At 35.5% G+C, this 24,691-nt stretch overlaps 1 protein-coding gene across 1 annotated transcript in view; it reads left to right on the forward strand.

Annotated features, from left to right (window-relative positions):
• LOC129216078 (uncharacterized) overlaps nucleotides 1–24,691 on the forward strand; it is a 69,349-nt gene that overhangs the window by 40,181 nt on the left and 4,477 nt on the right. The window contains exon 7 of the mRNA XM_054850228.1: nucleotides 22,769–22,835. Coding sequence (XP_054706203.1) covers nucleotides 22,769–22,835 — 67 coding nt within the window. The remainder of the gene's footprint in view (nucleotides 1–22,768; nucleotides 22,836–24,691) is intronic.

The raw sequence follows: 24,691 nt of genomic DNA on the forward strand, positions 1-24,691 counted from the left end.
TTTGGATGATTTCGAAAAATTTTAACGATGTTCACAGTTTTTTGCAAATTTTACAGAAGAATATGAACCTTTTTTTCTTTCTTCCCGTGGGGCTGTGTAATCGGCCATTTGGCTTATACGAGACCTAGTGCACTCCCTGACAAGGCATCAGTCTTTCATGCAGGGCCGCCGAGAGGGGGGGAGAAACAGGGGTAAAATTCCCTGGACCCGGCCCGAAAGGGGGCCCTTGCGCCTCCTTAAAAAAAAAATCAGAGTTAAAAATGCTAACTGAACTTCTTTTCGGTGTCGAAGAAGTAAGCACATCTCTCATTTAACTTTTTAAGCCCATTATTCAACATCTGCATGTTCACAGCATCAATTACTTGTGGACCTAGGTGGTCATTCCAAACTATTCTCGTTTCGAGTTCGAGATTTCCCGTCACGTGATCGATGTTGTAGAAAAAATCTCGCAACGTTATATTCTAAACAGCTCACAGCTGTCTTTCGAAGAGGTGACGAGTTTTTCGAGTACTTTGGTCGGCCAAGAGGTACACGTGACTTCTTCCAACCAATGTCCTTTCAGCGCAGCTAGTTTTGTTTTGTTTAATCCTTGCACGGAAAGGCGGGAACTTTGACGACTGGCACGCTAATGAATACTACTTCAAAGAATACGTTTTACGTTACAAAGAATCACACCGAAATAATTTTAGTTTTTCTTGAAGCAAATCCAGACGTTCTTAAAAATTAATCCTCCGAGAATTTTACAAAATAGTACACAAAGGAAAAATGGGCCGAGGGCTCCGGTGCAAAAAGCATAGTCAAATGGCAAAAGGTAAGTCATATTTTATGCATATTTCAATATTACAGTGTCTAAAACAAAAATCGAAGAGAGGAAAACATCCAATACATAAATAAGATCAAAATTAACCGTAAATTTTGTTGATTCACTATATAACACCATCTATATTAGTAAGAACGTCTTGTATGAAATATATTTTTCTCAAGAAACTGTAATCGAAATAGTAATAATAATAATAATAACTTTTAAAAAAATCTTAACTATCATAAATGCAGACGAAGAAATATAAATAGTCCGTAATCGTGGATTGAATATTATGTTGTCGTGTCTAATGAAGTGCAGAGTGCGAAAGGTTTAGAGGCATCCAAAAGTCTTGATGAAAAAATCTGCTAATTCAAATTGAATAAAAAACACTAAAATGCAGGGGGGGGGGGTGTTAGGGCATGGCGCTGACTGCGCCATGGAAATTTTTAAAGAGGGTTGAGGGATATTTTTTTTATTTGGGGGCTCTTGCTTTTGGAGGGGGGAGTCTTCGCGATATTTGGGGGGAGGGGCACCCCTACAAAATGTAAAAGGTTTGTCGTTGTGCTAATTGCGCTTTTGGGGATGGGAGCAGACATAACAGAGTATATAATCTTCCATATTAGGATTAGTAATGTAAAAACCAACCCTCCCCCGCTCAGTTGCAATTATAACAACAGTTTCAAAGACATATTCCAGAGTTTTTTCTCTTTTCCTTTAAAATTATAATTTAATAAGCACATGCTAAATAAAAATTATTATTTCTTCAATATTCCAGTTTTAAAATTCTATTTTTTCTAGGTATTGTTTTCCAAGACCCAATCTCTTAAGATATCTTCAAAACAGTACTATTCTAGATTTCCCTTTTCAAAACAAACAACTTGTACCTATGATTATATAATTCCATCTTTATTTTCACGATTAATAAGTCAAAACAGCAATCTTGGTTACAAGAGCAGTTTAAAATAAATAAATACTCTGCTTCTGTAAATGTATATTGAAAAATATTCGTAAAGGGAATAAATTTTTCAATCATATTTTCTCTTCAGCTGATAAAGAACTTTAAAATTCAACCCAAAGGAAAAATACTAAGTTGAAGAAGAAAAGAACTAGTATGTTGTGGCCATCACGAAACTTTCTTCTATATTTTTCTTTTTTTTTTCAGATCCCTCCCCATGCTTGACGAGGAAGCAATATTCCCAACAAAAACAAAATTACACATGCAAAAACTTGACGACCATCCCAATGTCTGAATTATTGCAAGAGCAAAGTCAAGAGCGAAAATTGAAAGTTATTTTAAAAGCCTTGCTTGAGTTAATTACAAATATTTTTTTTGTTAACAAACGCAAGATGGCAACAGTTAAAATTTTAAATCATTGAGATAATATTTCCTATCTTTTCCATACAATTAAAATCACGAGAAATACGCAGACGACAATCTATTACGATTTATCTTTCTTATTGTTGCATTAATAAAAATATTTTTATTCGCAAAAAAAAAAAAAAAAAAAAAAACACCTCTTGGAGTGATTGGCGTCAAAATTGAACCAAAGCCAGTTTACGTATGGATTCGCATATATTCCAAATTTCAACCAGAATGTAGCATTACTTCTTGAGATAGGGCACTCACAATGGGAAAAAAAGAACAGGCGATTGCGCTACCCCCTTTTTAGCTGTTGACACCAAAATAAAATCAGCTTTTATACCCACTAAGGGCTACTCACCGATAAATTTTTCTTTCATTCCGTTCATTATTTCTTGAGATACAGCAGTCACAATTGACGACAGAAAACGTTCTATAGCTCAACCCCCGTTCGAGTTATTGACACCAAAATTGAATCAGCATCTGTTCCCGTTACTGGCAACATCTGGACCAAATTTTGTTTGATTCCGCCACTTATTTCCTGAGGAATAGCAATCACGCGTAACTCAAAAAACGTCCCATTGCTCCACCCTCCTTGGAGGAATTCGCGCCAAAAACCAATGGGCACAAGTTCACATAGGGGCACATATGTGTACCAAATTTCGTTTGATTTCATGTGGTAGTTTTTGCTGTAGAGCGGCCACAAAAAACTGGTCACACACAGACGTGACACACATACACACACACACACACATACACACAGACAGACAGACATTTTCCAAAATTAGTCGAAATGGACTCAGCACACCTCAAAACGTTTGAATCCGTCAAAATTCAAAATTCGAAAATTTGCACGAATCCAATACTTTCTTCTATATATTAGATATACTAGTATGTTGTGGCCATCACGAAACTTTCTTCTATATTTTTCCTTTTTCTGATCCCTCCTCATGCTTGACGAGGAAGCAATATTCCTAACAAAAACAAAATTACACATGCAAAAACTTGACGACCATCCCAATGTCTGAATTTTTGTAATAACAAAACAAAGAGCAAAAATTGAAAGTTACTTTAAAAGCCTTACTTCAATTATTTACAAATATTTTATTTATTAACAAACATAAGATGGAAACAGTTAAAAATTTTAAATCATTGAGATAATATTTCCGATTATTTCCATACAATTAAAATCACGAGAAATACGCAGACGACAATCTATTACGATTTATCTTTCTTATTGTTGCATTAATAAAACTATTTTTATTTAAAAAAAAAAAAAAAATCAACACCTCTTGGAGCGATTGGAGTCAAAATTGAACCAAAGCCTGTTTACGTATGGATTCACATATATTCCAAATTTCAACCAGAACGTAGCATTACTTCTTGAGATAGGGCACTCACAATGGAAAAAAAGAACGAGCGATTGCGCTACCCCCCTTTTAGCTGTTGACACCAAAATAAAATCAGCTCTTATATCCACTAAGGGCTACTTGTCAAAAAAATTTTGTTTGATTCCGTTCGTTATTTCTTGAGATACAGCAGTCACAATTGACGATAAAAAACGTTCTATAACTCAACCCCCGTTTGAGCTATTGACACCAAAATTGAATCAGCACCTGCTCCTGTTAGGGGCAACATATGGACCAAATTTTGTTTGATTCCGCCAGTTACTTCCTGAGGAATAGCAAGCACGCGTAACTCAAAAAACGTCCCATTGCTCCACCCCCCTTGGAGGAATTCGCGCCAAAAACTAATGGGCACAAGTTCACATAGGGGCACATATGTGTACCAAATTTCGGTCAATTTCATGCGGTAGTTTTTGCTGTAGAGCGGCCACAAAAAACTGGTCACACACAGACGTGACACACACACATACACACATACATACACACACACATACATACACACACACAGACAGACAGACATTTTCCAAAAATAGTCGAAATGGACTCAGCACACCTCAAAACGTTCGAATCCGTCAAAATTCGAAATTCGAAAATTTGCACGAATCCAATACTTTCTTCTATATATTAGATATAGAAGAAAGTAAAAAAGAGCATTTTGAATCATTCTCTTTCCTTGAAATGCATCATATTATACTGCAGCCAATTTACAAATGCTTACAGTAGAATCGAATACAGTATTTGTATGATATTGCTAATTTTGATGTCGACGAAATGGAGAATCAAATTTCGGAAACAATTCCCCAGAAATTACCAGCCTTTGTACTGTTTTGTAATTAGTTAATCAATATCAAATTTCAATAAAGAAAAATAAATTTTCTTACAAATTGAATTCAATTGAAATTGAAAAATGACAGTAGGTAACAAATAAAGAATTTAGGGAAAAAAACAGGTGAGGGGGTTTTTATAGCAAAAGAAGACAGAAAAAAAAAACTTCTTTCGTCAGTGGCAAACCCAGCATGGGTGTCACCCGGGGCGCTAATTTGTGATGTCACTCCCCCCCCTAAAACGCAAAAAAAGGGGGACTATATTCTGTGTAAAATTCAAATTCATACAATTTTCAGAAACAACTGGTACTTTTGTGAAAAAACTAAATTTTAAGTGGTATAATGTACAAAAGACAAATAAAAATTATGAACGCTTTTTACATAAAATTTGCCCTAGACGCATTTGTGCAGGCCGTCGAGCGGCCAAAAAAATAAGGGGGGCGTAGGAAATTCCTAGCCTCTATATTATTTCAAATGCATTATCTCTTGAAAATTTGGAGTGCCCCCGATTCTCCCCCCCCCCCTTTCACCTAATTTCCTAAATGATGGGTTTGGTTACAAGAAAATGGAATCAATGGAAATAATCAACCTTAGCCGAATGCATTTTCATTTACAAACTAACATTTTTTACATTGAAAAGGGAGCTCTTAATAGCTCCGAAACACGTGTCTGCAATTTATTTCCGATGTTTATGCATTATAATGTTGTTATTAGTTGAATTAAGCATTTTAAGCTTTGAAAACTTGTTGTAAAGCGAGAAATGTTGCATTTGTACCTATTTTATGTTTGCAGTTATAACTCCCCTCCCCCCCTCTGACCCCTGCACCATTTTTGGGGTTGGCCACATCCTAATTCGTTTTCCTCGTGCCAATACCTATCAGAAAACCAACTGCCGTAATTTTATCACGAAAATTCCACGAACTACCACTCCCCCCCCCCCCCCCTTCACTATGTTCAAGGTTCGCAACATTCTAATTTGTTTTTCGCTTGCCAATACCTTTCAGAAAACTAACTCCCGTACAATGACAGTAGGGCTCGACCGATGGCATTTTTTGGCCGATAGGCCAATGCCGATTGTTCAAAGATGGCCGATGGCCGATTGTTTTTCTCCAAATGGCCGATGGCCGATGCCGTTGGCCAAAAAAAAAATCAAACAGAAATAAATTGATAAGATTGTCAGGGATTTAAAGTATCATTGATTCATTTCACTTTACTTCCTTTCTAGGAATAAGAAATTGTAAACACAAAAAATAATCAGATTTCGACCTAAATTTCTATTTTACGATCACACAATTTATACTTCCAAGTTTTTTCGGCACATCTGTACATGCATATGTACCTAAGAACATATAGATGACCGAAATATCCATTTTGAACGCCTCCTCAGTTAATTATCGCAAATTCTCTTGTGATGTCTTCATGCGCGCAAACTTGCGTCCCTCAAAAACGTTATGAAATAGTAAGTTGAAAACTCATACGTATGTAGTATGATCTAAAAGTTCGAGGACAAGTTCTATAAAACCTTACCCTGAATAGTTCACATTGCCGAAGCACATCTATCTACAAAATAGTCACCTTGAACGACTATGCACTTCTGCCAACGTTCGTATAGCTATTAGAAGCACTCCTGGAAGACATTTTTTGTAACCTTCTGTAAGGCCTCTTGCGCTGCTGCTTTTAACTTCATCGTGGGGAAGAAGGTGACTTTCATGTTGAGGATGCACGTTTCGATTGGTCAATACTCTGATATGACAAACAAATAACATAACGTTTCGTCGGACTTAGTTCCGTGTGACTTTTACCTGTTCCCAGCAAAAAAAAAAATTCACGGACGCCGCTTTCTTCCGTCAGGAGAAGATAAAGATGCATCATAGAAGGTAGCGAAAAATGGCTTCCAGGAGTGTTTCCAAAAGTTATATGAACACTGGCAGAAGTACATAGTCCCTCAAGGCGACCTTTTGAAGGTAGATGTGCTTCTGTAATGTGAACTATTCTGGGTAAGGTTTTATACAGCTAGTCCTCGAACTTTTGGATCGTACTACGTACAATCTGTATAGGGTGTTGTTGTGCTTCTCCTTTTTTGACTGCTGTGATTAAAAAGAAAGAACAACGGCAAAAAAAAAAGAGACACTTTAATAACCAATTGATTTGTTTTGTTTTTTTAATTGAACATATATCTAAGATTTCAGTAATATTGTAACAATGTATGGATTTAGGTACATTAAACATAGTTAAAAAACATTAAATTATGTTGTTTAATCATTCAAAAAAATTAAGAATAAAACTTTGAAACCGTCAACAAATTACGCAATTGAAGTGGAAAGATTGCACATAGACATTTTTTAGTCATCAAATTAAACAAAAAAGGTAACAGATAAATTGCAATATTAAATCAAAACAGGAATATTTTTATACTTATTTAAAATTTATGAATAGAAAAGTTAGCATTTTTCAAAAAGCCTATAACAATGACATAAATTTTGCGGAAAAAAGAAATAACCATGAAAAGAGCGAGATTCTTAAAATGCAACTACAATAAAAAACTCAATATTTACACCAAGTTAATAACTGAATACATATACTACGTGATCTGATGTTTGCACAAATAATATTGAACAGTTTGATCGTTTATTCTTTTATGAAGCTTTACAAACAAGTTCAAATTAATTTTTTCGATTTAACAATAATTTTCTGAAATTTAAAAAATTGCATAATAGAAAATCCTTGAAACGTTTAATAAAAAACTAAAATAACTTATTCATTGATTTTATATAAATACATAAAAAAAGTTACAACAGAAAAAATCCGATTGCTATTAATGATGCGAAAATGACGGTGCATTACGAAATATAGGTGTGTAGAGACAGGTAATCCAGTTGTTAAAAGCGAACATTTATTGTAAATTGCAACAAAACACATTACCATTAAAAGAAATAAATATAAATTAATCAGTTCCATCTCGGAATAATCTAACATTTACACATAACACATCAATCCAGATACCGCGCGCTAGCCAACTCAGCTGGAGACTTTTAAATAAACTTTGCCAGATTTGCATGCGCTGTTTCTCTGAGTTTAGGCCGTTGCCACAGACTCCCTCACCAGTCTCACAAGACCATTGGGAGACGAAAACGTACTTTGCGGCCAAACCTTGTTGTAACTCCAGGAGTCCTTGGATTGGTATCTCCAGCAATTAAAAACGCTGGTTTTAAGCGATCGATGTGAACGATCTTTTCCTTGTCGTTCACCGAAATCAAAAAGTTCTTGTCCATTCTCTTTAGGACCTCATAAGGCCCTTCGTATGGCGGCTGCAATGACTTTTTTACAGCATCTAAGCGCACAAAACATGTGTACAGTTTTGCAGATCTTTAGGGATATAAATCCGTTGTTGACCATGCCGAATAGGAGTAGATGGACTTAGCGAGCTAATCAGTCTTTGAAGACGTGCAACGTAGTCAGGCATATTAGATAAAGTTTTTTCTTCATACAACTGTCCAGGTAACCGTAGAGTTGACCCATAAGTCAGCTGTGCCGCGGACGCGCCAAGGTCTTCACGTAACGTAGATCTGAGTCCCAACAGCACTAATGGAAGTGCTTCAAACCAATCGGATTTGTAACACATCAAAGCTTGCTTCAATGGTCGGTGCAATCTTTCCACCAGACCGTTACTTTGGGGTCTGTACGGCGATGTCCTTGCTAATTTTATGCCAAGCATCTTTGATAGACTCGTAAAAAGTTCAGATTCAAACTGTCTGCCCCTGTCACATGTTATCCTTTGCGGAGTACCAAATCGAGAAACCCATGATTGTACGAAAGCACGAGCTACCGTTTCTGCTGTTATATCAGTAATTGGCACAACTTCAGGCCACCGCGTAAATCTATCCACTATAGTCAAGCAATACTTAAAATTTTGAACTTGTGTTAGTGGACCTATTATGTCTAAATGAATATGAGAAAATCACTCATCCGGAACTAAAAATTGAACTAACGGGGATTTAGTATGCAAATGTACTTTAGTCTGCTGACACGGAACACAAGCTCTGCACCAAGCAGTTATATCTTTGTTTATATTTGGCCAGACATATTTGCTATCGATAAGACGTTTTGTAGCACGTATGCCGGGGTGAGACAAACCGTGCATTGTATCAAAAATTTTACGCCTTAGAATTTGCGGAACAAAGAATCTATTATAATTTCCTGATGTATCACAATATAGAGATTTATCGGTACCAGGCATAGGAACTTTAGCTAACTTACCACTGTACTTAATTCGTCCCTCTAAAACGTCCTGAAGTTCTTCATCTTCATATTGTGATTTTTCCCACATTTCTATATCATCTAGAGATGAAAATGTGATCTCCAATATTCGCGATAGGCTGTCCGCAACCAAATTTCCCTTACCAGGTAAATATCAGATATCCGTAGTAAATTGAGATATGAAATCCAACTGACGGATAGTTCGGGGGGAGGATTTTTCATGTTTCCGCCGAAATGCGAAAGTTAGAGGTTTGTGGTCTACATACAAAATAAATTTCCTTGCCTCTAACATGTATCGAAAATACTGAATTGCACTATATGCTGCCAACAATTCTCTATCATAAGTTGAATATTTACATTGAGTAGCCGATAGTTTCTTTGAAAAAAAACCTAAAGGCTTGGGACCTTCGGGGGATAATTCATGCAATACACCACCCATCGCAAAATCACTGCAATCAGTTGTTAAAGCAAGTTCTGCATTAGTAGAAGGGTGATAAAGCAAAGTCGCTTCCGCTAAAGCACTTTTAATTTTTTCAAAGCTTGTTTCTGAAGCAGTATCCCACGGAATTTCCCTCTTATCTCGTTTTTTTTGCTTTAATTAAAAACTTATGAAGTGGCGCTAAAATCACGGCGATATTTGGAACAAAGCGATGATAATAGTTTACCATACCCAAAAAACGTCTAAGTTCAGAAATAGTTTTGGGTTTAGGGAACTCTACCACTGCCTTCACCTTTTTTGGATCTGGCATACACCCCTTACTGTTTATCATATGTCCTAAAAAAATTATAGTTTCTTTCCCAAATTCACATTTTGATTCGTTTATAACGATCCCGTAGTTAAGGAAACGTTTAAAAATTTCTTCTAAATGCTTTTTATGCTGCTGGTGATTTTCACTCGCGATTAAAATGTCATCCAGGTATGGAAAACAGAAATTCAACCCTCTCAAAACCTCATCCAAAAAGCGTTGAAATGTTTGTGCTGCTGAACATAACCCGAAGTTTAGAAACGGAAATTCATATAACCCAAAAGGTGTTATTATAGCCGTTTTCGGAATATCAGGGGGGTTCACAGGAATCTGGTGATACGCTCTTATTAAGTCAACTTTCGAGAATATTTTCTTCCCGTGTAAAATGCTAACACAATCTTGAATGTGAGGAATTGGATATTTGTCCTGAACTGTTATACGATTTAGTGCTCTGTAATCGCCAGTTGGTCTCCAGTCATAGTCGCCTTTTGGGACCATATGCAAAGGACTAGCCCAATTACTTTTTGACGGTCTACAAATCCCTTTGTCAAGCATATATTCAAATTCCTGTTTAGCTATTTGAAGTTGAGTTGGGTGTAACCGACGCGCTTTAGCTGAAACAGGGGGTCCCTCAGTCGGAATGAAATGAACTGTATTATGTTTCATTACCTTTTGTGAAAGAACATTAAGTTGTGTAATCTCAATATATTTCTTTAACAATTCTTGATATTCAGAATTCCCATAAATTGTTTTCACATTCGGAACCTCGCAAAATATCGATCGACCGCTTGCACTAAATTTAGTCACCGGATCTAAAATACGCCTTTTCTTTAAATCGACTAGCAATCCAAAATGCTGCAAAAAATCCGCCCCTATTATAGGCTTTGTAACGTCAGCTATGATAAACGGCCATCTCAATCTGCGTCCTAACCCGAAATCTAAATTTAATAACTTAGTACCGTAAGTATCAATCCCAGATCCATTTGCAGCGTACAAAGTGAATTCTTTTTTTCCGCTGTCTAAATTCAAAAAGGATTTTGGGTAACAAGAAACATCACTACCTGTGTCAATTAGATAGCTCGTTTGAGTTAAAATATCAGTGATATACAGTCTGCGACTAAATCCTTTTTTAGTAAAAGTCATAGAAACTTCCGACGATTTTGAAAAATTTGAAAATTTCGCTTCAAAAGCGCATGGTTTTACACATTTGGTAGCTTTGTCTTTAAATTTAAAATGATACCAACATAACAAATTATTCCGCTTTTCAGCTCTCAAATTAAATTTTTTTCGGCCCTGAGATCGATTTGGAGACCTTGAGCGACTGCGCGTTTTTACAATTTTAGTAAGTTCGTCTACTTTCAGTTGCAATTGTTCCAACTGAATTTCAGTACTAGCAGTTTGGTATTTAAAAGTTTGCTTATCAATTGAGTTTACAACCAATCCAGTATATTCGCAAATCTTGTCTGCCATTTCCGCTAACTTTTCTAAATTTTCAGAACTGACCGCTAAAATTGTTTGCACTGGTACCGGTAACCTACGAAGCCAAATATTTTTTAAAAAATCATCATCTACATGCCTCTCACTTAATTCTTTCATTTTTCGTAATAACATAGATGGAGATTTGTCACCTAATTCTAAGTCTTCAATTAATGTCTTTACTTTACGACTCTGAGAAAATTCGAACTCCGCTAACAATCTTTCTTTAAGTGCGGTGTATGGTTTTTCTGGCGGCTGACATAAAATATCGGTAGCATGAGACAAAGTTTCTGCATCTAGCGACGCAACCAAATGATCGAATTGCGTTTGTTCAACCGTAACGCCAGCTAACCTAAAACTAGCTTCAAGTTGTACAAAAAATAACTTCGCATTATTAGGCCAAAAATTAGGTACTTTTACAGAAACCCTATTGCAGCTTAAGTTTTCAGCACTTACTTCCTTTTGAGTCAAATTTAAATTCTCTTTTGTTTCCATACTAACATGAAACAACTAATAGCTTAGGTACAATGCTACACTCGAGAACCTCAAAGGACACATGCACAGAAAAGCAAGACAGTTGAAAAAAATTGAAGTTTTTCGTCGAAATAAATTACCTTCCGGCGAATTGCTGCGACCCATTCTTTCTTGAAATCATTTCGCTACCAACTGATAACTGCGTGTTCAGGTCACCAATGTAGAGACAGGTAATCCAGTTGTTAAAAGCGAACATTTATTGTAAATTGCAACAAAACACATTACCATTAAAAGAAATAAATATAAATTAATCAGTTCCATCTCGGAATAATCTAACATTTACACATAACACATCAATCCAGATACCGCGCGCTAGCCAACTCAGCTGGAGACTTTTAAATAAACTTTGCCAGATTTGCATGCGCTGTTTCTCTGAGTTTAGGCCGTTGCCACAGGTGAAACAAGTGTGAGAAATACGCAAAATGACACTTCTTGACCAAAATAAATAATCGCTAAATATTTAAGAAATGCTTGAAATGAAGAGGTAGGGTTAGGGGGCTCACCCTCTGATTTTGGAGTAAATCACACTTCGCGGCCCCAACCTCGGCCTCATTTTTTTAGTACAGAACCGCTACCCCCAACGCCTCGGAAGAGTTTCTGAATCTACTTCAGCACTTCTGAAGAAAAAATTCAAAAGTCCCTTTGATTTCCGAATTATGTCACCATTGAAAACGTCTTTAACCAATTTCTTACATTGATGATTTAAATTCTTTCTAAACAATAGATCAAGTTTGAAGAAAAAAATCTCTAATTTTATGAATGGTGTTAGTTTTAAACAACTCAGAAGTACAATTAGAGTTTAATTTCAGAAATATAGGGAGTGGAAGGAGGGACACGCAAGTGTTCTAGGAAATTCAAAAAATAGTTGTAAAAAATAGAGTTCAAAATAATCATAAACATTCAGCAGAAAAACCCTCTCAAAACTTGCACCCAAGTTTGTTTTGACGTGCAGTGGCGGAATTAAAATATAGCAAATGTTGCAATTGCACGAGAAGCCCCATAACCATAGGGGCACCGTAGGAGTTACAAAAATGCTTATGATAAATGTTTTACAACTTCTGTGATAGAGAAATAGGGCCCCAAAATGTATTTCGACGGGCCCCAAACTTGTAACTCCGCAGAAGCGATACAGAAAAGACTGCATAACTGTGATTCGTATTACAAATTTCGAGATTATCGAAAATTACAAATTACCGTCGGTTTAAAGGGAATCTAATAAAATGACACAAAAACCGGTTTCGCCATCTCATATTTGTTTCCATGTCCATGGTCTGAGACGCTATATTAGTTTTGCATTGAAATAAGTAATAAATAGCCACAAAAAATGAGTAAACAGGCTTTTCAGAGTACCCGATCGAAAACAAAAAGGGAAGTGCACAACTGGAACGTACGCACACTCCGCATGCGAAAATTTATCCTTCTACAGCTTACCATTTTTGAGTTATGACTTAGGAGAGATACATACGTACATCCAGCTGCAAGAAACAACGCAATAATTAACTTGTTTGGTACCTGAATGCAGTATTAAAAACTCTTTTAGGGGTGACTAAAATAGAAATTCATACTGAAATTTAAGTAAACAATTTTATATAAAAACAATAACTCCCTTTACTGTGTATTAAAAAATAAAACAGCAAAGGTCCTTTTTTTTTTTTCAAAAACATCGGCCAATTCCATCGGCTTTTCGATGTTTTTAAGGCCGATGGGCCGATGTTTCCTGCAAGTTAGCATCGGCCGCCACAACTAAACGGCTGTGCTAACCTGCAAATGCTGACTTGCAGGAAACATCGGCCGCCGATGCCGATCCCGATGGCTAAATTGTTGAACCATCGGCGCCGATGTATCGGTCGAGTCCTAAATGACAGTAGGTAATAAATAAGGAATTTAGGAAGAAAAGGGGGGAGGAGGATTTTATAGCAAAAGAAGACAAAAAAAAAACATTACCTACGTCAGCAGCGTACCCAGCATGAGTGACACCCGGGGCGGTAATTTGTGATGTCACCCACCCTAAAACGCAAAAAAAAGGGGGATTGTATATTGTGTGTGAATTTGAAATTCATACAATTTTTAAAAACAACTAGTACTTTTGTGAAAAAACTAAATTTTAAGTGGGATAATGTACAAAAGACAAATGAAATTTATAAACGAGAAAAAACTCTGGAATATGTCTTTGAAACTGAGATTGTTGTTATAGTTACAACTGAGCGGGGGGAGAGTTGGTTTTTACATAACTAATCCTAATATGGAAGATTATATACTCTGTTATGACTGCTCCCATCCCCAAAAGCTCAATTAGCACAACCTTTTACAGTTTGTAGGGGTGACCCTCCCCCCAAATATCGCGAAGACTCCCCCCTCCAAAAGCAAAGGCGCCCCAAATAAAAAAATACCCCTCCCCTCAAACCCCCCCCCCCCCTTAAAAATTTCAATGGCGCAGTCAGCGTTTATATATTCAATTTGAATTAGCAGATTTTTTCATTAAAACTTTTGGATGCCTCTAAACCTTTCGCACTCTGCACTTCATTAGACACGACAACATAATATTCAATCCACGATTACGGACTATTTATATTTCTTCGTCTGCATTTATGATAGTTAAGTTTTTTTTTAATTTATTATTATTATTATTATTATTATTATTATTATTTCGATTACAGTTTCTTGAGAAAAATGCATTTCATACAAGACGTTCTTACTAATATAGATGGTGTTATATAGTGAATCAACAAAATTTACGGTTAATTTTTATCTTATTTATGTATTGAATGTTTTCCTCTCTTTGATTTTTGTTTTAGACACTGTAATATTGAAATATGACTTACCTTTTGCCATTTGACTATGCTTCTTGCACCGGAGCCCTCGGCCCATTTTTCCTTTGTGTACTATTTTGTAAAATTCTCGGAGGATTAATTTTTAAGAATGTCTGGATTTGCTTCAAGAAAAACTAAAATTATTTCGGTGTGATTCTTTGTAACGTAAAACGTATTCTTTGAAGTAGTATTCATTAGCGTGCCAGTCGTCAAAGTTCCCGCCTTTCCGTGCAAGGATTAAACAAAACAAAACTAGCTGCGCTGAAAGGACATTGGTTGGAAGAAGTCACGTGTACCTCCTGGCCGACCAAACAACTCGAAAAACTCGTCACCTCTTCGAAAGACAGCTGTGAGCTGTTTAGAATATAACGTTGCGAGATTTTTTCGACAACATTGATCACGTGACGGGAAATCTCGAACTCGAAACGAGAATAGTTTGGAATGACCACCCAGTAGCGGGACCACCGTGACAAACAGCGCGCGTTATCCTCCTTTTTCCCGGCCTTGGAACATGGTTGGGGGATGTGGGTTCCCAACCTGTGGGTCACGGCCCCCAAGCATTTTTTATGGGGTCGCGACATTATCTCTACATTTTAAAATATATCACTGTATTGTTTAAAAATTAAAATACATAGAGGAAAAATAGCATCATTTTAGAGTAGTATGAATACTTGAGCCTTGTGGCGAATCCAGGAAAAGGACTATGGGGTTGCACCCCCCCCCCCTTATACCAGAGTACCTGATCCCCCATCGCCCTCTAAGATCATCTTTCATTTTGGTTTAGGAACTTCCATCCCTACAAATTTCCACCCTCTAACATCTAATTTACCTCTCTCTAACATCAACTAAAATCGTCTAAAATTTCGCTTTTGGGACTTCAATTTCAATAATTTTTCTGAGCGGTTCTCTAAACCCAGCCTGTCCTGTAATTTTGGGGACATTCCGGAAAGAGTCCTGAACCCCATCCAGCCTCCTAACTTCATCAAAAATAGCCAAGAGATCGGTTTTTTGAATTTTAAAATTGAAAAACAATCTCAGAGAAGTGCCTACTGTCCTCTTTACATAATTTAAAGATCACGTAAAATTTCGTTTTTAGTATTTAAATTTCAAAAAAAAAAAAAATTCCTGGTGAAGGTTCTCCGAACATTTTTTCTTGGCATCGAAGATAATCTACGATTCTGTTTTTGGGACGTAAAATTTTCAAATAATTCCTCGGGAGTACCCCCAATTCTCTCTCCCTCCACATCATAAAATCTTGTCTAACATTTCGTTTTTGGATTTTCAATTCCGAAAAAATTCCTGCGGAGAAGCTCCGAGATAATCCAAATTTTTCCCTCCCGTTTAAAAAGAGGGCTTATAATTGGGTTTTTAGGACCTCAATTCAAAAGTTTTCTAGGGAAAGGTTCCCCGAGCCTCTCTTCCCAAAACTTCAACAAAGACGGTTTACATTTGAGCATTTTTAGAATATTTCATTTTAATTTAGAGAGCATCCCCGTCCCTCTTGTTAAAAATCGTCTAAAACTTCATTTTTAGAACTTCAACTTCGAGAAGTTTCAAAGGCAGAGTCTTAGAGCTTTGAATCTTCATAACAATCCCTGAACCTCTCCTCCTCCTAACATTACCAGTGTTCGTGTGAAGTGCAATTTTAGAACTATAGTTTCGAACATTTTCCGGGGAAGGACCTTTGCGAATGTTGCACTTTTAACTGAGATTCATATAGTTATTTTTCTTTCACCCCTTATGTAAAGCAATTCTCATCATTTGATTGCGCGATGCTAGTAATGGGGTTGCTGGGGGAGTAATGACAGCCCCCTCCCCTCCTTCAAGCAAAAATGTGAACTCTCTCTCTTTTGTTATATATACATTTGAAAAAAAAATCCGATTCCGTTTCTTAACTGTGCACTGACTTGTGGTATGACGCCTAGGATTACTATGTAATAGCAGATGTCGTGGTATAGAAGGCGCAATTGAGATTACTGAAATGTAAATAAGGGTGAAGGCAGTCAACGGGATTTTTTTAATGGTTGGAAGGGGGCCCGCATGTCAATATTTTGTCCCGGGACCCGGTTGAGCTCTCGGCGGCCCTGCTTTCATGTGCCACCATTAAGGCGCTGATGCATGACATAAGTTGACATCCAGTTTCCACCAGATGGAGACACCTGAGCTCTCTTCGATACAAAACTACACTAGGAATTTTTCTGATCCTATTTTTAAGTCTAATTTTCTGTCAAAATATCACAAGTAAAATCCTCATATAAATAATAGCCGATGATCGAGTAACCCACGTGTTTCAAGAATGAAACTCGCGATACAGCATGATAATTTGATAATATGTTTTGGTAATGTTTAGCATGCAGTGAAAGGCTTTATTGGGACAAGGCTGAACTCGATCCGTTAACTTACAAACCAACATTACAATTGTTTTGGTTTTAGGAAAACGATGAAACCAAAACAATTAACGCTATCTACTGGAGTTTAGGGATATTCCACTGGTGTAAGGGTTAAAATTTCAACTATCAAAATATCACTAAAAAGGCAATTGCTTCGTTCAAATGTAGAAACAATTTCACCAGTCGTCATACCATGGCGGGCGATTTTCTAGTCCTGAATTCTTATGGGCAAGCCGTTTTCTTTCGGTACCATTTTCTCCTCTGTTTGTGAACCGATTTTCTTCATTTTTTTTTTTTTTTTGTTCAGTAGCTATTGTTGAGTTTTAGTGTCATCAATAAAATTTTTTGAAATTGGACGCTAATTAACGAAGCTGTTAATTAAAAACGCATTTTCGTCCTAAATGGCTCTTTCTACGCGAATGGATGGTTCAGTTTTTTCAACTTTGTTTTGGTTGGAAAGTTCTTTAAAAAATACTCCAAACGAAGAAATTGTCAGGGCGCCCAAGGTCCAATAACCTAAATCCACTAGAAAAGAAGTTAAGTGTTTTTTAGTTAGCGAAACTCAAAAATTTTAATTTTGACTCTTTTTCTTTGTTGAAATTCATTGAGAGAAGCGAGAAACATTAAGTTTTAATTGATTTTTATAATCCGCACTTTCCACGCGAAAAATGTATTTTAATGCTTCGAGCTTGGTACGGTTGGGAAGCTCGTGAAAAATATTTTTAGACACGTTTAGCGCGGTTTTACCGTTCGAAACTGCGAACCCGTTAAATTGACTAGAAAAAGCGCTAGAAGCAGCTAAAAGTTAGTGAAAATTCATTTTTATTTGCTTTTTCACGCGACATCGTTAGCGTGAAGAAATTGCTTGATGACATTGCCTTGCCATTTCTCGCTTGAGCGTAAAGAAATGAAACTGTTACATTTGTTTTTATTATTGAAGCTTTTTGGGTAACTTACGGGCATTTAAAATATTTTCATTTTGATTATTTTTTCGCGATTTTAATATTTAAATAAATTATTTTCCGGAGTTAGGGAGGACTTTCAGTTTCGATAAAATCACCCTCTGGAAAACACACGCACACGCACACACACACAGCTCCCAATAATACCTGCATTTGCTATCACCACAAACAGATCTGAAGCTGAAACTTTTGATAAAATTGGCGTATTATTACGACGTCCAGTGCTTTCGCATGGACAATTATATGTCGTCGCGAGTAGAATTTGTTCATTTGACCTGTTGGAAGTTTTATATTTCTAACGGCAAAGGCTACTTTTCTTTCTATGCCTACTTTTACGAAGAATATTCTTTGTACAGAAGTTTTACCCATTGAAGGTGTTTTGCGGTATCATTTTATTCAGGTTCCTTGATTTGTGATTTGATCAAATTTCATGATTGCGAAATTGGCGAACTTTATCCATTGGTGTCAAATTTTTGGCACCAATGCCAGGGCAAGAAATATTTTTATTTTGCATTCGTAAAAAAAGCGTACAGAAATATCTATTTGCAAGGAGTTGACTACGAATGAAGTCCCTCTTTAAGGTGGGGTTCAGTAAATTGTAACCGTTCGTATCAAGGGGGAGGAAATAAATGACAAGAGGAACATAAAATAGGGAGAATGTGACATCAAGCCCTTTTTCGATAAGAACGTTTATGACAACACTGTGACATGTGGAAAAGAGGGAAGAGAGTGTATGGTGAAGTGTGAAACTTCGTGACAAAGGGGAGATGGATCAAAAATTTTGGAAAAGTGCATTAGTCAGTTATCCCCTAAACCGTAGACAAATCACAAACACGATTTTTTTTTTAACCCCCGACACACAAGGGAAGGGGGTTATAAGTTTTGACGTGTCTGTGTATCTGTGTGTTTGTGTATCTATCTGTGTCACTCTAGCGCCTAAACAGATGGACCATTTAAAAAAAAAAAAAAGAATTGTTCGAAAGGAGAGTTGATCGAGAGTGTTCTTAGTTAGGTTACGTCTTTGGATGAATATTAATTAAAGAAGATATTAATTAAAAACCTCTAAAAGGTTTTTCGCGATTTTCGCAGTGAAAACATATTTAAAAAATTTAAAATTCAATACCAAAGTAAAGAAATTTTTTTCACCGCGTCTGATGGACTGTATTAGTCCAGTCATTTAAGCTTAAATTAGGTAAAAATCTCGGAATTCGAGATACCCAGCTGTAAGTCTGTAAATACTTGTATATTGACACCCTGAAAGTTGTCTCAAAACCTACATATGGTAGGGTGTACGCAACTATTAAATTTCAAGGTCAAAGATCACAAACATCGTTTTTTTACGCTTTTTTTGTAAATATCTCATTTTCTATGGTTTTTTTGCTATTGTATTTACTATCAATATTGTAGAATACAAAATTCTCTACAAATTTTGTTTAAAAAATTTTTTATACAGTGAACCGTTTTCGAGATAGAGGGCAGAGAGCGCGCGGTCACAGGATCACTTCAGGTCAATCGGTGCCTCCGGTCGAAAACGCGCCATATATAGTTGATGAACTATCGATAAATCAGTGATTATAAATATTTGTCTGTTTCGAAAAAACAATGCTTGTACCAGTTACTCAAGAAAAATTCTTATCAAATCGAAATAATAAAGATATGCCCATTAATATGTTAATTGAGAAATTACAAGCTGCAAATATTACTACTAAACAAGCCAGAGATGATGCGGATGTTCTTATTGTTGCAACTGCAATTGAAAAAATCAAAGTCTGTAAAAACTGCAGTTATAATAGGACAAGATATTGATTTTCTTGTCATTTTAATTGGGCGTACATTGTCTTACAAACAAGAAATTTTCTTTAAAAAAGTTGGGAAAGGGAACGTAAAAACGAAGATATACTCGACTAAAAGTTTTGATAATTATCTAATTATCCTCATTCCAAAACACATATTTCATTTCTGCACTCATTTAGTGGCTGTGATACAACTTCTGCGCTTTTTAAAAAGGGGAAAAATCATTTTTAAAAGTTTTTGAGAAACTGACAAATTTGGATGAACTAGCTGCAGCATTTAAGGAAGAAAATTGTTCGGCCCAGAAATTATTAGAGGGTGAAACTCAAACTTTATTGGCAGTCTATAATGCTCCGAAATCTGTGAAAAATCTCGATCATCTTTGTTATATGCATTACGCCAAGTCTACAAAACTTAATAAACCTGTGCAGCTTTCAAATATTCCACCAACAAGTGCAGCTGCTCATCAACATTTCAAACGTGTATATTATCAAGTTCAAACTTGGTTAGGGCATGATTTGGAACCCCAGGTATGAGGTTTGGCAATGCGAAGCGATTTTCTGGAGCCTATCATGACAATTTTACCACCTACTCCAGAAGATATGCTAAATACAATTTTCTGCAACTGCAAGAGTGGTTGTGGTTCGCGATTCGGATGCAGGAAAGCGGGCTTGCAATGCTCTTTAGCTTGTGTTGGGGTCAGTGTAATGGGAAAGCTTGTCTCAATGCTCTACCATATCAGAGCGACATTAACGAAGATGGAACCTTTGACCCCGAAATCATGAAAGAACTTGAGACAAATGTCGTTGAAGACGATAATGAAGACCAGTTTGAAATTTACCAGCAGCCAGAAGACGACGATGAAGAGAAAGAAGATGATTAAAATTATGAATTGTAGTTTTTGTACTCTTTATTCCGTTTTTTTACTTTTAATAAAAATAAATGTATTGAATGATATTTTTAATAAAAAGATTAATTCATAATTTATTTATTTTTTTTCATCATGTAAGAAGTTATTAATATTAATTAGGTTAAAATTCAAATATAATACCTATATTTTCATTAGCAATTCTGCAATTACATGGGTAGGTAAGTGTTGTTAAGTAAATTAATACTGAATAAAAAGTGGATAGGTTAGGAAAAAATGATAAAATGTAATATAATAGTTAATAAAAATTGAAAAATAAGAATAATCATTGATTTATCGATAGTTCATCAACTATATATGGCGCGTTTTCGACCGGAGGCACCGGTTGACCTGAAGTGATCCTCTGACCGCGCGCTCTCCGCCTCTATATCGAAAACGGTTCACCGTATAAAAAATTTTCTTAAACAAAATTTGTAGAGAATTTTGTATTTTACAATATTGATAATAAATACAAATGGCAACAAACCCATAGAAAATAAGATATTTACAAAAAACAGCGCAAAAAAACGATTTTTGTGACCTTTGACCTTGAAGTTTAATAGTTGCGTACACCCTACCATATGTAGGTTTTGAGACAACTTTTAGGATGTCAATATACAAATATTTACAGACTTACAGCTGGGTATCTCGAATTCCGAGGTGAACTTACTATAATGACTGGACTAGTATTTGGAACTTCCATGTTGCGTAGAAATCGAATTATAACGTTTTTTTAAAGCAGATTTTAATAACGGCTAAGCCTTTATTCACGCAATTGATCTTTGAATTCATTGTTGGCCAACAAGGAAATTAAACGCAAGGATTTAAAATTTTTATCTGTTGTCAGTTTGTATTTGTTAGCAAATAAAATACTTGAAATTGATTTTTAATAGCAACAAGGGTTTTAAAAGGATTTTCAATTTTCCTTCTTGATTCTATCGTTGCGACTCAGTCGGAGGGTTTTTAAATTTTTGATTTTAGTTGCTTGTTAATAAAATTGCACTACTATTGCGACACCCAGTATTTTTGAATAGACAATTTTTAATGCAGCAAGTAGGATTCGTCCACTTTACTGTTTTGAAATTTTATATCTCTAATGACAGTGGTCAAGGCAACTTACCCAATAATATTAAATTTTTTAAAAGAAATATTGTTGATGCAGAAGTTTTACGTATAATCTGAGTTTTACAGCATCATTTCATTCGGGAAGATTTCGATAGTTGGGAAATTGGCGTTCTTATCTACTGGCGTCAAATTTTTGGCACCAAAAATGCTTTTTTTTTTTTCTGCGGCAACCAAATAAACATGTTTGTACCATAAAACTGTAGTAATATGTATTTCGAAAATGCAAAAAAAAAAATGAAAATCGCAAAATCTGCAGTCACTGCCGTTAACCTACCCACGGCAGTATACCGCCGCATTTTGAGGAAAATTTGCTCCAACCGTGCATGCACCCGAGCTTTCTCCGCGGTATCGTGCAATATTTTTGTTGAAAGTTGTAAGACGAAAATTTAGATTTATTATTGTTGACATTTTTCAGAATTAAAATATTTCAATTTTTATAAACTCTAAAATTAAGTTGAGGTGTCACCAACAGATGGGTGTCAACCGCGAGGGGGAGGGGGACCGCCCCCTCTCAAGAAAAGTTTTTTGACTTATTAAGAAAGCTTTTTTTTCTCTCTCAAAAAACTCTCTCTCTCACTCTTCTCTGCGCTCTCAAAAATTGAAAGCACAGGATTTGATCAACATCCACTTGTTAAACATTAAAGGAGAGTAAACTAATCCTTTTTGATTTTTTTAGAAATGGGATTTTTAAGTAGTCTCACTTTAGAAATCGCAACTATTGGATAACTAGAAAGTCGCTTGTCATGGTATGACGAGTGAAAATTGCTTCAACATTTGAACGAAGCCATTGCTTGTTTGGTGATATTTTGATGGTTGACATTTTAACCCTGACTCTAGTGGACTAACCCTAAACTCCAGTAGATAGCGTTCATAGTTGACGGCTTTTTCGTTTCTTCATTTCCCTGAAATGACACAGTCTTACCAGTAAAGCAGTTACGTTACCGGATCGAGTTCAGCGTTGTCACAATAAAGCCTTTCCCTTCATGTTAAACATTACAAAAACATATTATCAAATTATCATGCCGTGGCGCAAATTTCCTTGTTAAAACACACGGGTTACACGATCATCGGCTATTATTTATATGAGGATTTGATTTTCGAATTTAATTTCTAACGTTATATGCATCTTAGGTCACAATAAAAAAAAACGCGAAAATTTCATAAAAAGGAATTAATATTTTAATCTATGTTTAGGAGTTTTCCCCCTTCCTATGAGAGGGGGGAGGTTATTTGAAAAAAAATAAGTAAAACTAAAAGTCGGAGTTGGAGTCGGAGTCGGCCATTTTGCTTCCGACACCGCAGCCCTGGTTGCATTTATTTTTGATCTTCATGGTTTTACATGTAAAACTTCTGACAGTTTACATTTTTCTATTGCTAGTCCGCAGAATCCGTAGAAGAAGAAACTAGAAAAATGCGTATGGAACTTGAAAAACGTCAAAAAGAATGTGAGTTTTTTTTTTTTTTTAAGATAATAGATATTTCATAACATTTATTAAAATTTAAGCTTAATAGATAACTCTCTATTATAATAGGTACTCTATTTCATATGTTTTTTGCTCATGCGTCATGTTTTCTTGTAGTAAATTATCCCAAAGTAAAATACTAAATTTCAAGAATTTTTTTTCTTTTGAATTGAATTGTATTTAGACATCATGGTCTCATTAATGGTCGATATTAAAGTTTTTCCCTTAAAAACGATACACATAGTAAAAAATATTTTTAGCTGTAAAAATCGAAAAAAAATGTCAGAGATTCTAAAAGCATTTTTTGAAAAAAAAAAAAAGGGAAAAAGTTACAAATTAAAATAGAAATACATTTTTTTAGTAGATTTAATATTCATGAAAGAAAGAGACTAGTTTTTTTGATTCAGTACACATAGCGGTTCAATTTTCATTTCGAAAAAAGATCAACATAAGATTGAATTTTCGATGCAAATGCCTTATTTGAACTTTTTTTTTTTCTTCTTTAATTAGCACGTTCACTGTTCTCCCTCTCACATTATTTTCTCCCCACAATTTGAGTTCTCTAACTGAATTATGTCCGTTTTTTCACTTTTTTTTTCTTTTACATAAATATTCAGACCTTCGTTCTTAACTACTGCCCCAAAAACTATAATTTTATTTTATAAAAGTAAATTCACCAATCCTCTCTTTCCAAACTCTGTCTTGAATTAGTTTTGTTTTTTAATCTTATTTTCAAAATGTTTTATATTTTTCTTCTAAAAACTATTAACTTATGCGTTATTTCCTCCTCGATTTATTATTAATAGTTTCAGTTTCTAAAAATATTTTTTAATTGAAATTTTCAACGGTGAGCTGTTATGATAATATAATTTAACGGCTATCAATATAAATTACAATTTTGTAAATATTACGTATATTTACTACTTATTTATGTTATACTTGCAAAAATACCCGGCGTTGCCCGGGTCAGTAATAATTGTGAGAAACAATCGCTACTTTCATTCATTTTCTGTTTTAACTGAAAGAATTCAAAACACACCACTTTGACGTGATTAAAAATTGAGCTTCCGCCTTACCCACTAAAGTAAAATAGCAATAAGTATAAAGAACGAAATAGTGTTCAGTTAGAAACGAAAGCACGACATTTAAACACATAAAAATTTGAAGAATTTCCAAAATATGAACTAACAAAAACCAAAGATCACTAAAAAACCGTGCGCTTTATTTATTAAAAAAAAACAGTACACACAGACGCAAAAAAAAAAGGGGGGGGGGGTATATATTCATTTAATGGGGAATTGCATGAAATTTACTGTTTTCCATCAAAAATTTTTTAAACTAAGTTTTTTAGGAATAAATTATAACCTAAATTGCTTTCTGATAATGTAGCTATCTATGGTGAAAAAATTGTTAATATCCGTCCAGTAGTTTTGAAGATTACCCCGAACATCCTTACATACAGAATTAGCCATTTATGTATTGGGTGAGTGCAAAAGTTCGTGCGGAGTCTGTGAAAGAAAGTCATACAGTTATTAGGCAAGCAAAATTCTTTATTCAATCAATGATATATTCTCCATCGTTGTCTATAATCTTCTTCCAACGTTCTGGCAGCATACGGATGCCCCGATCATAAAAACGGCGTGGTTTAGATTCGAAGAACGAAGACACGACGTTTTGTAAGGCATTCAAAGAGTCAAGTTTTTTTTCATTAAAATGATTTTGCAGTGACCAGAATAAGTGATAATCCGATGGTGTGATATCAGGGGAATACGGTGGATGAGTTAGGACATCCCATTTCAGGCTGTTCAGTTTGCGTAGCGTCTGTCTTGAAACGTGTA

This window comes from Uloborus diversus, chromosome 1 (genome assembly GCF_026930045.1).
Source record: "Uloborus diversus isolate 005 chromosome 1, Udiv.v.3.1, whole genome shotgun sequence".
Lineage (NCBI taxonomy): Eukaryota > Metazoa > Arthropoda > Arachnida > Araneae > Uloboridae > Uloborus > Uloborus diversus.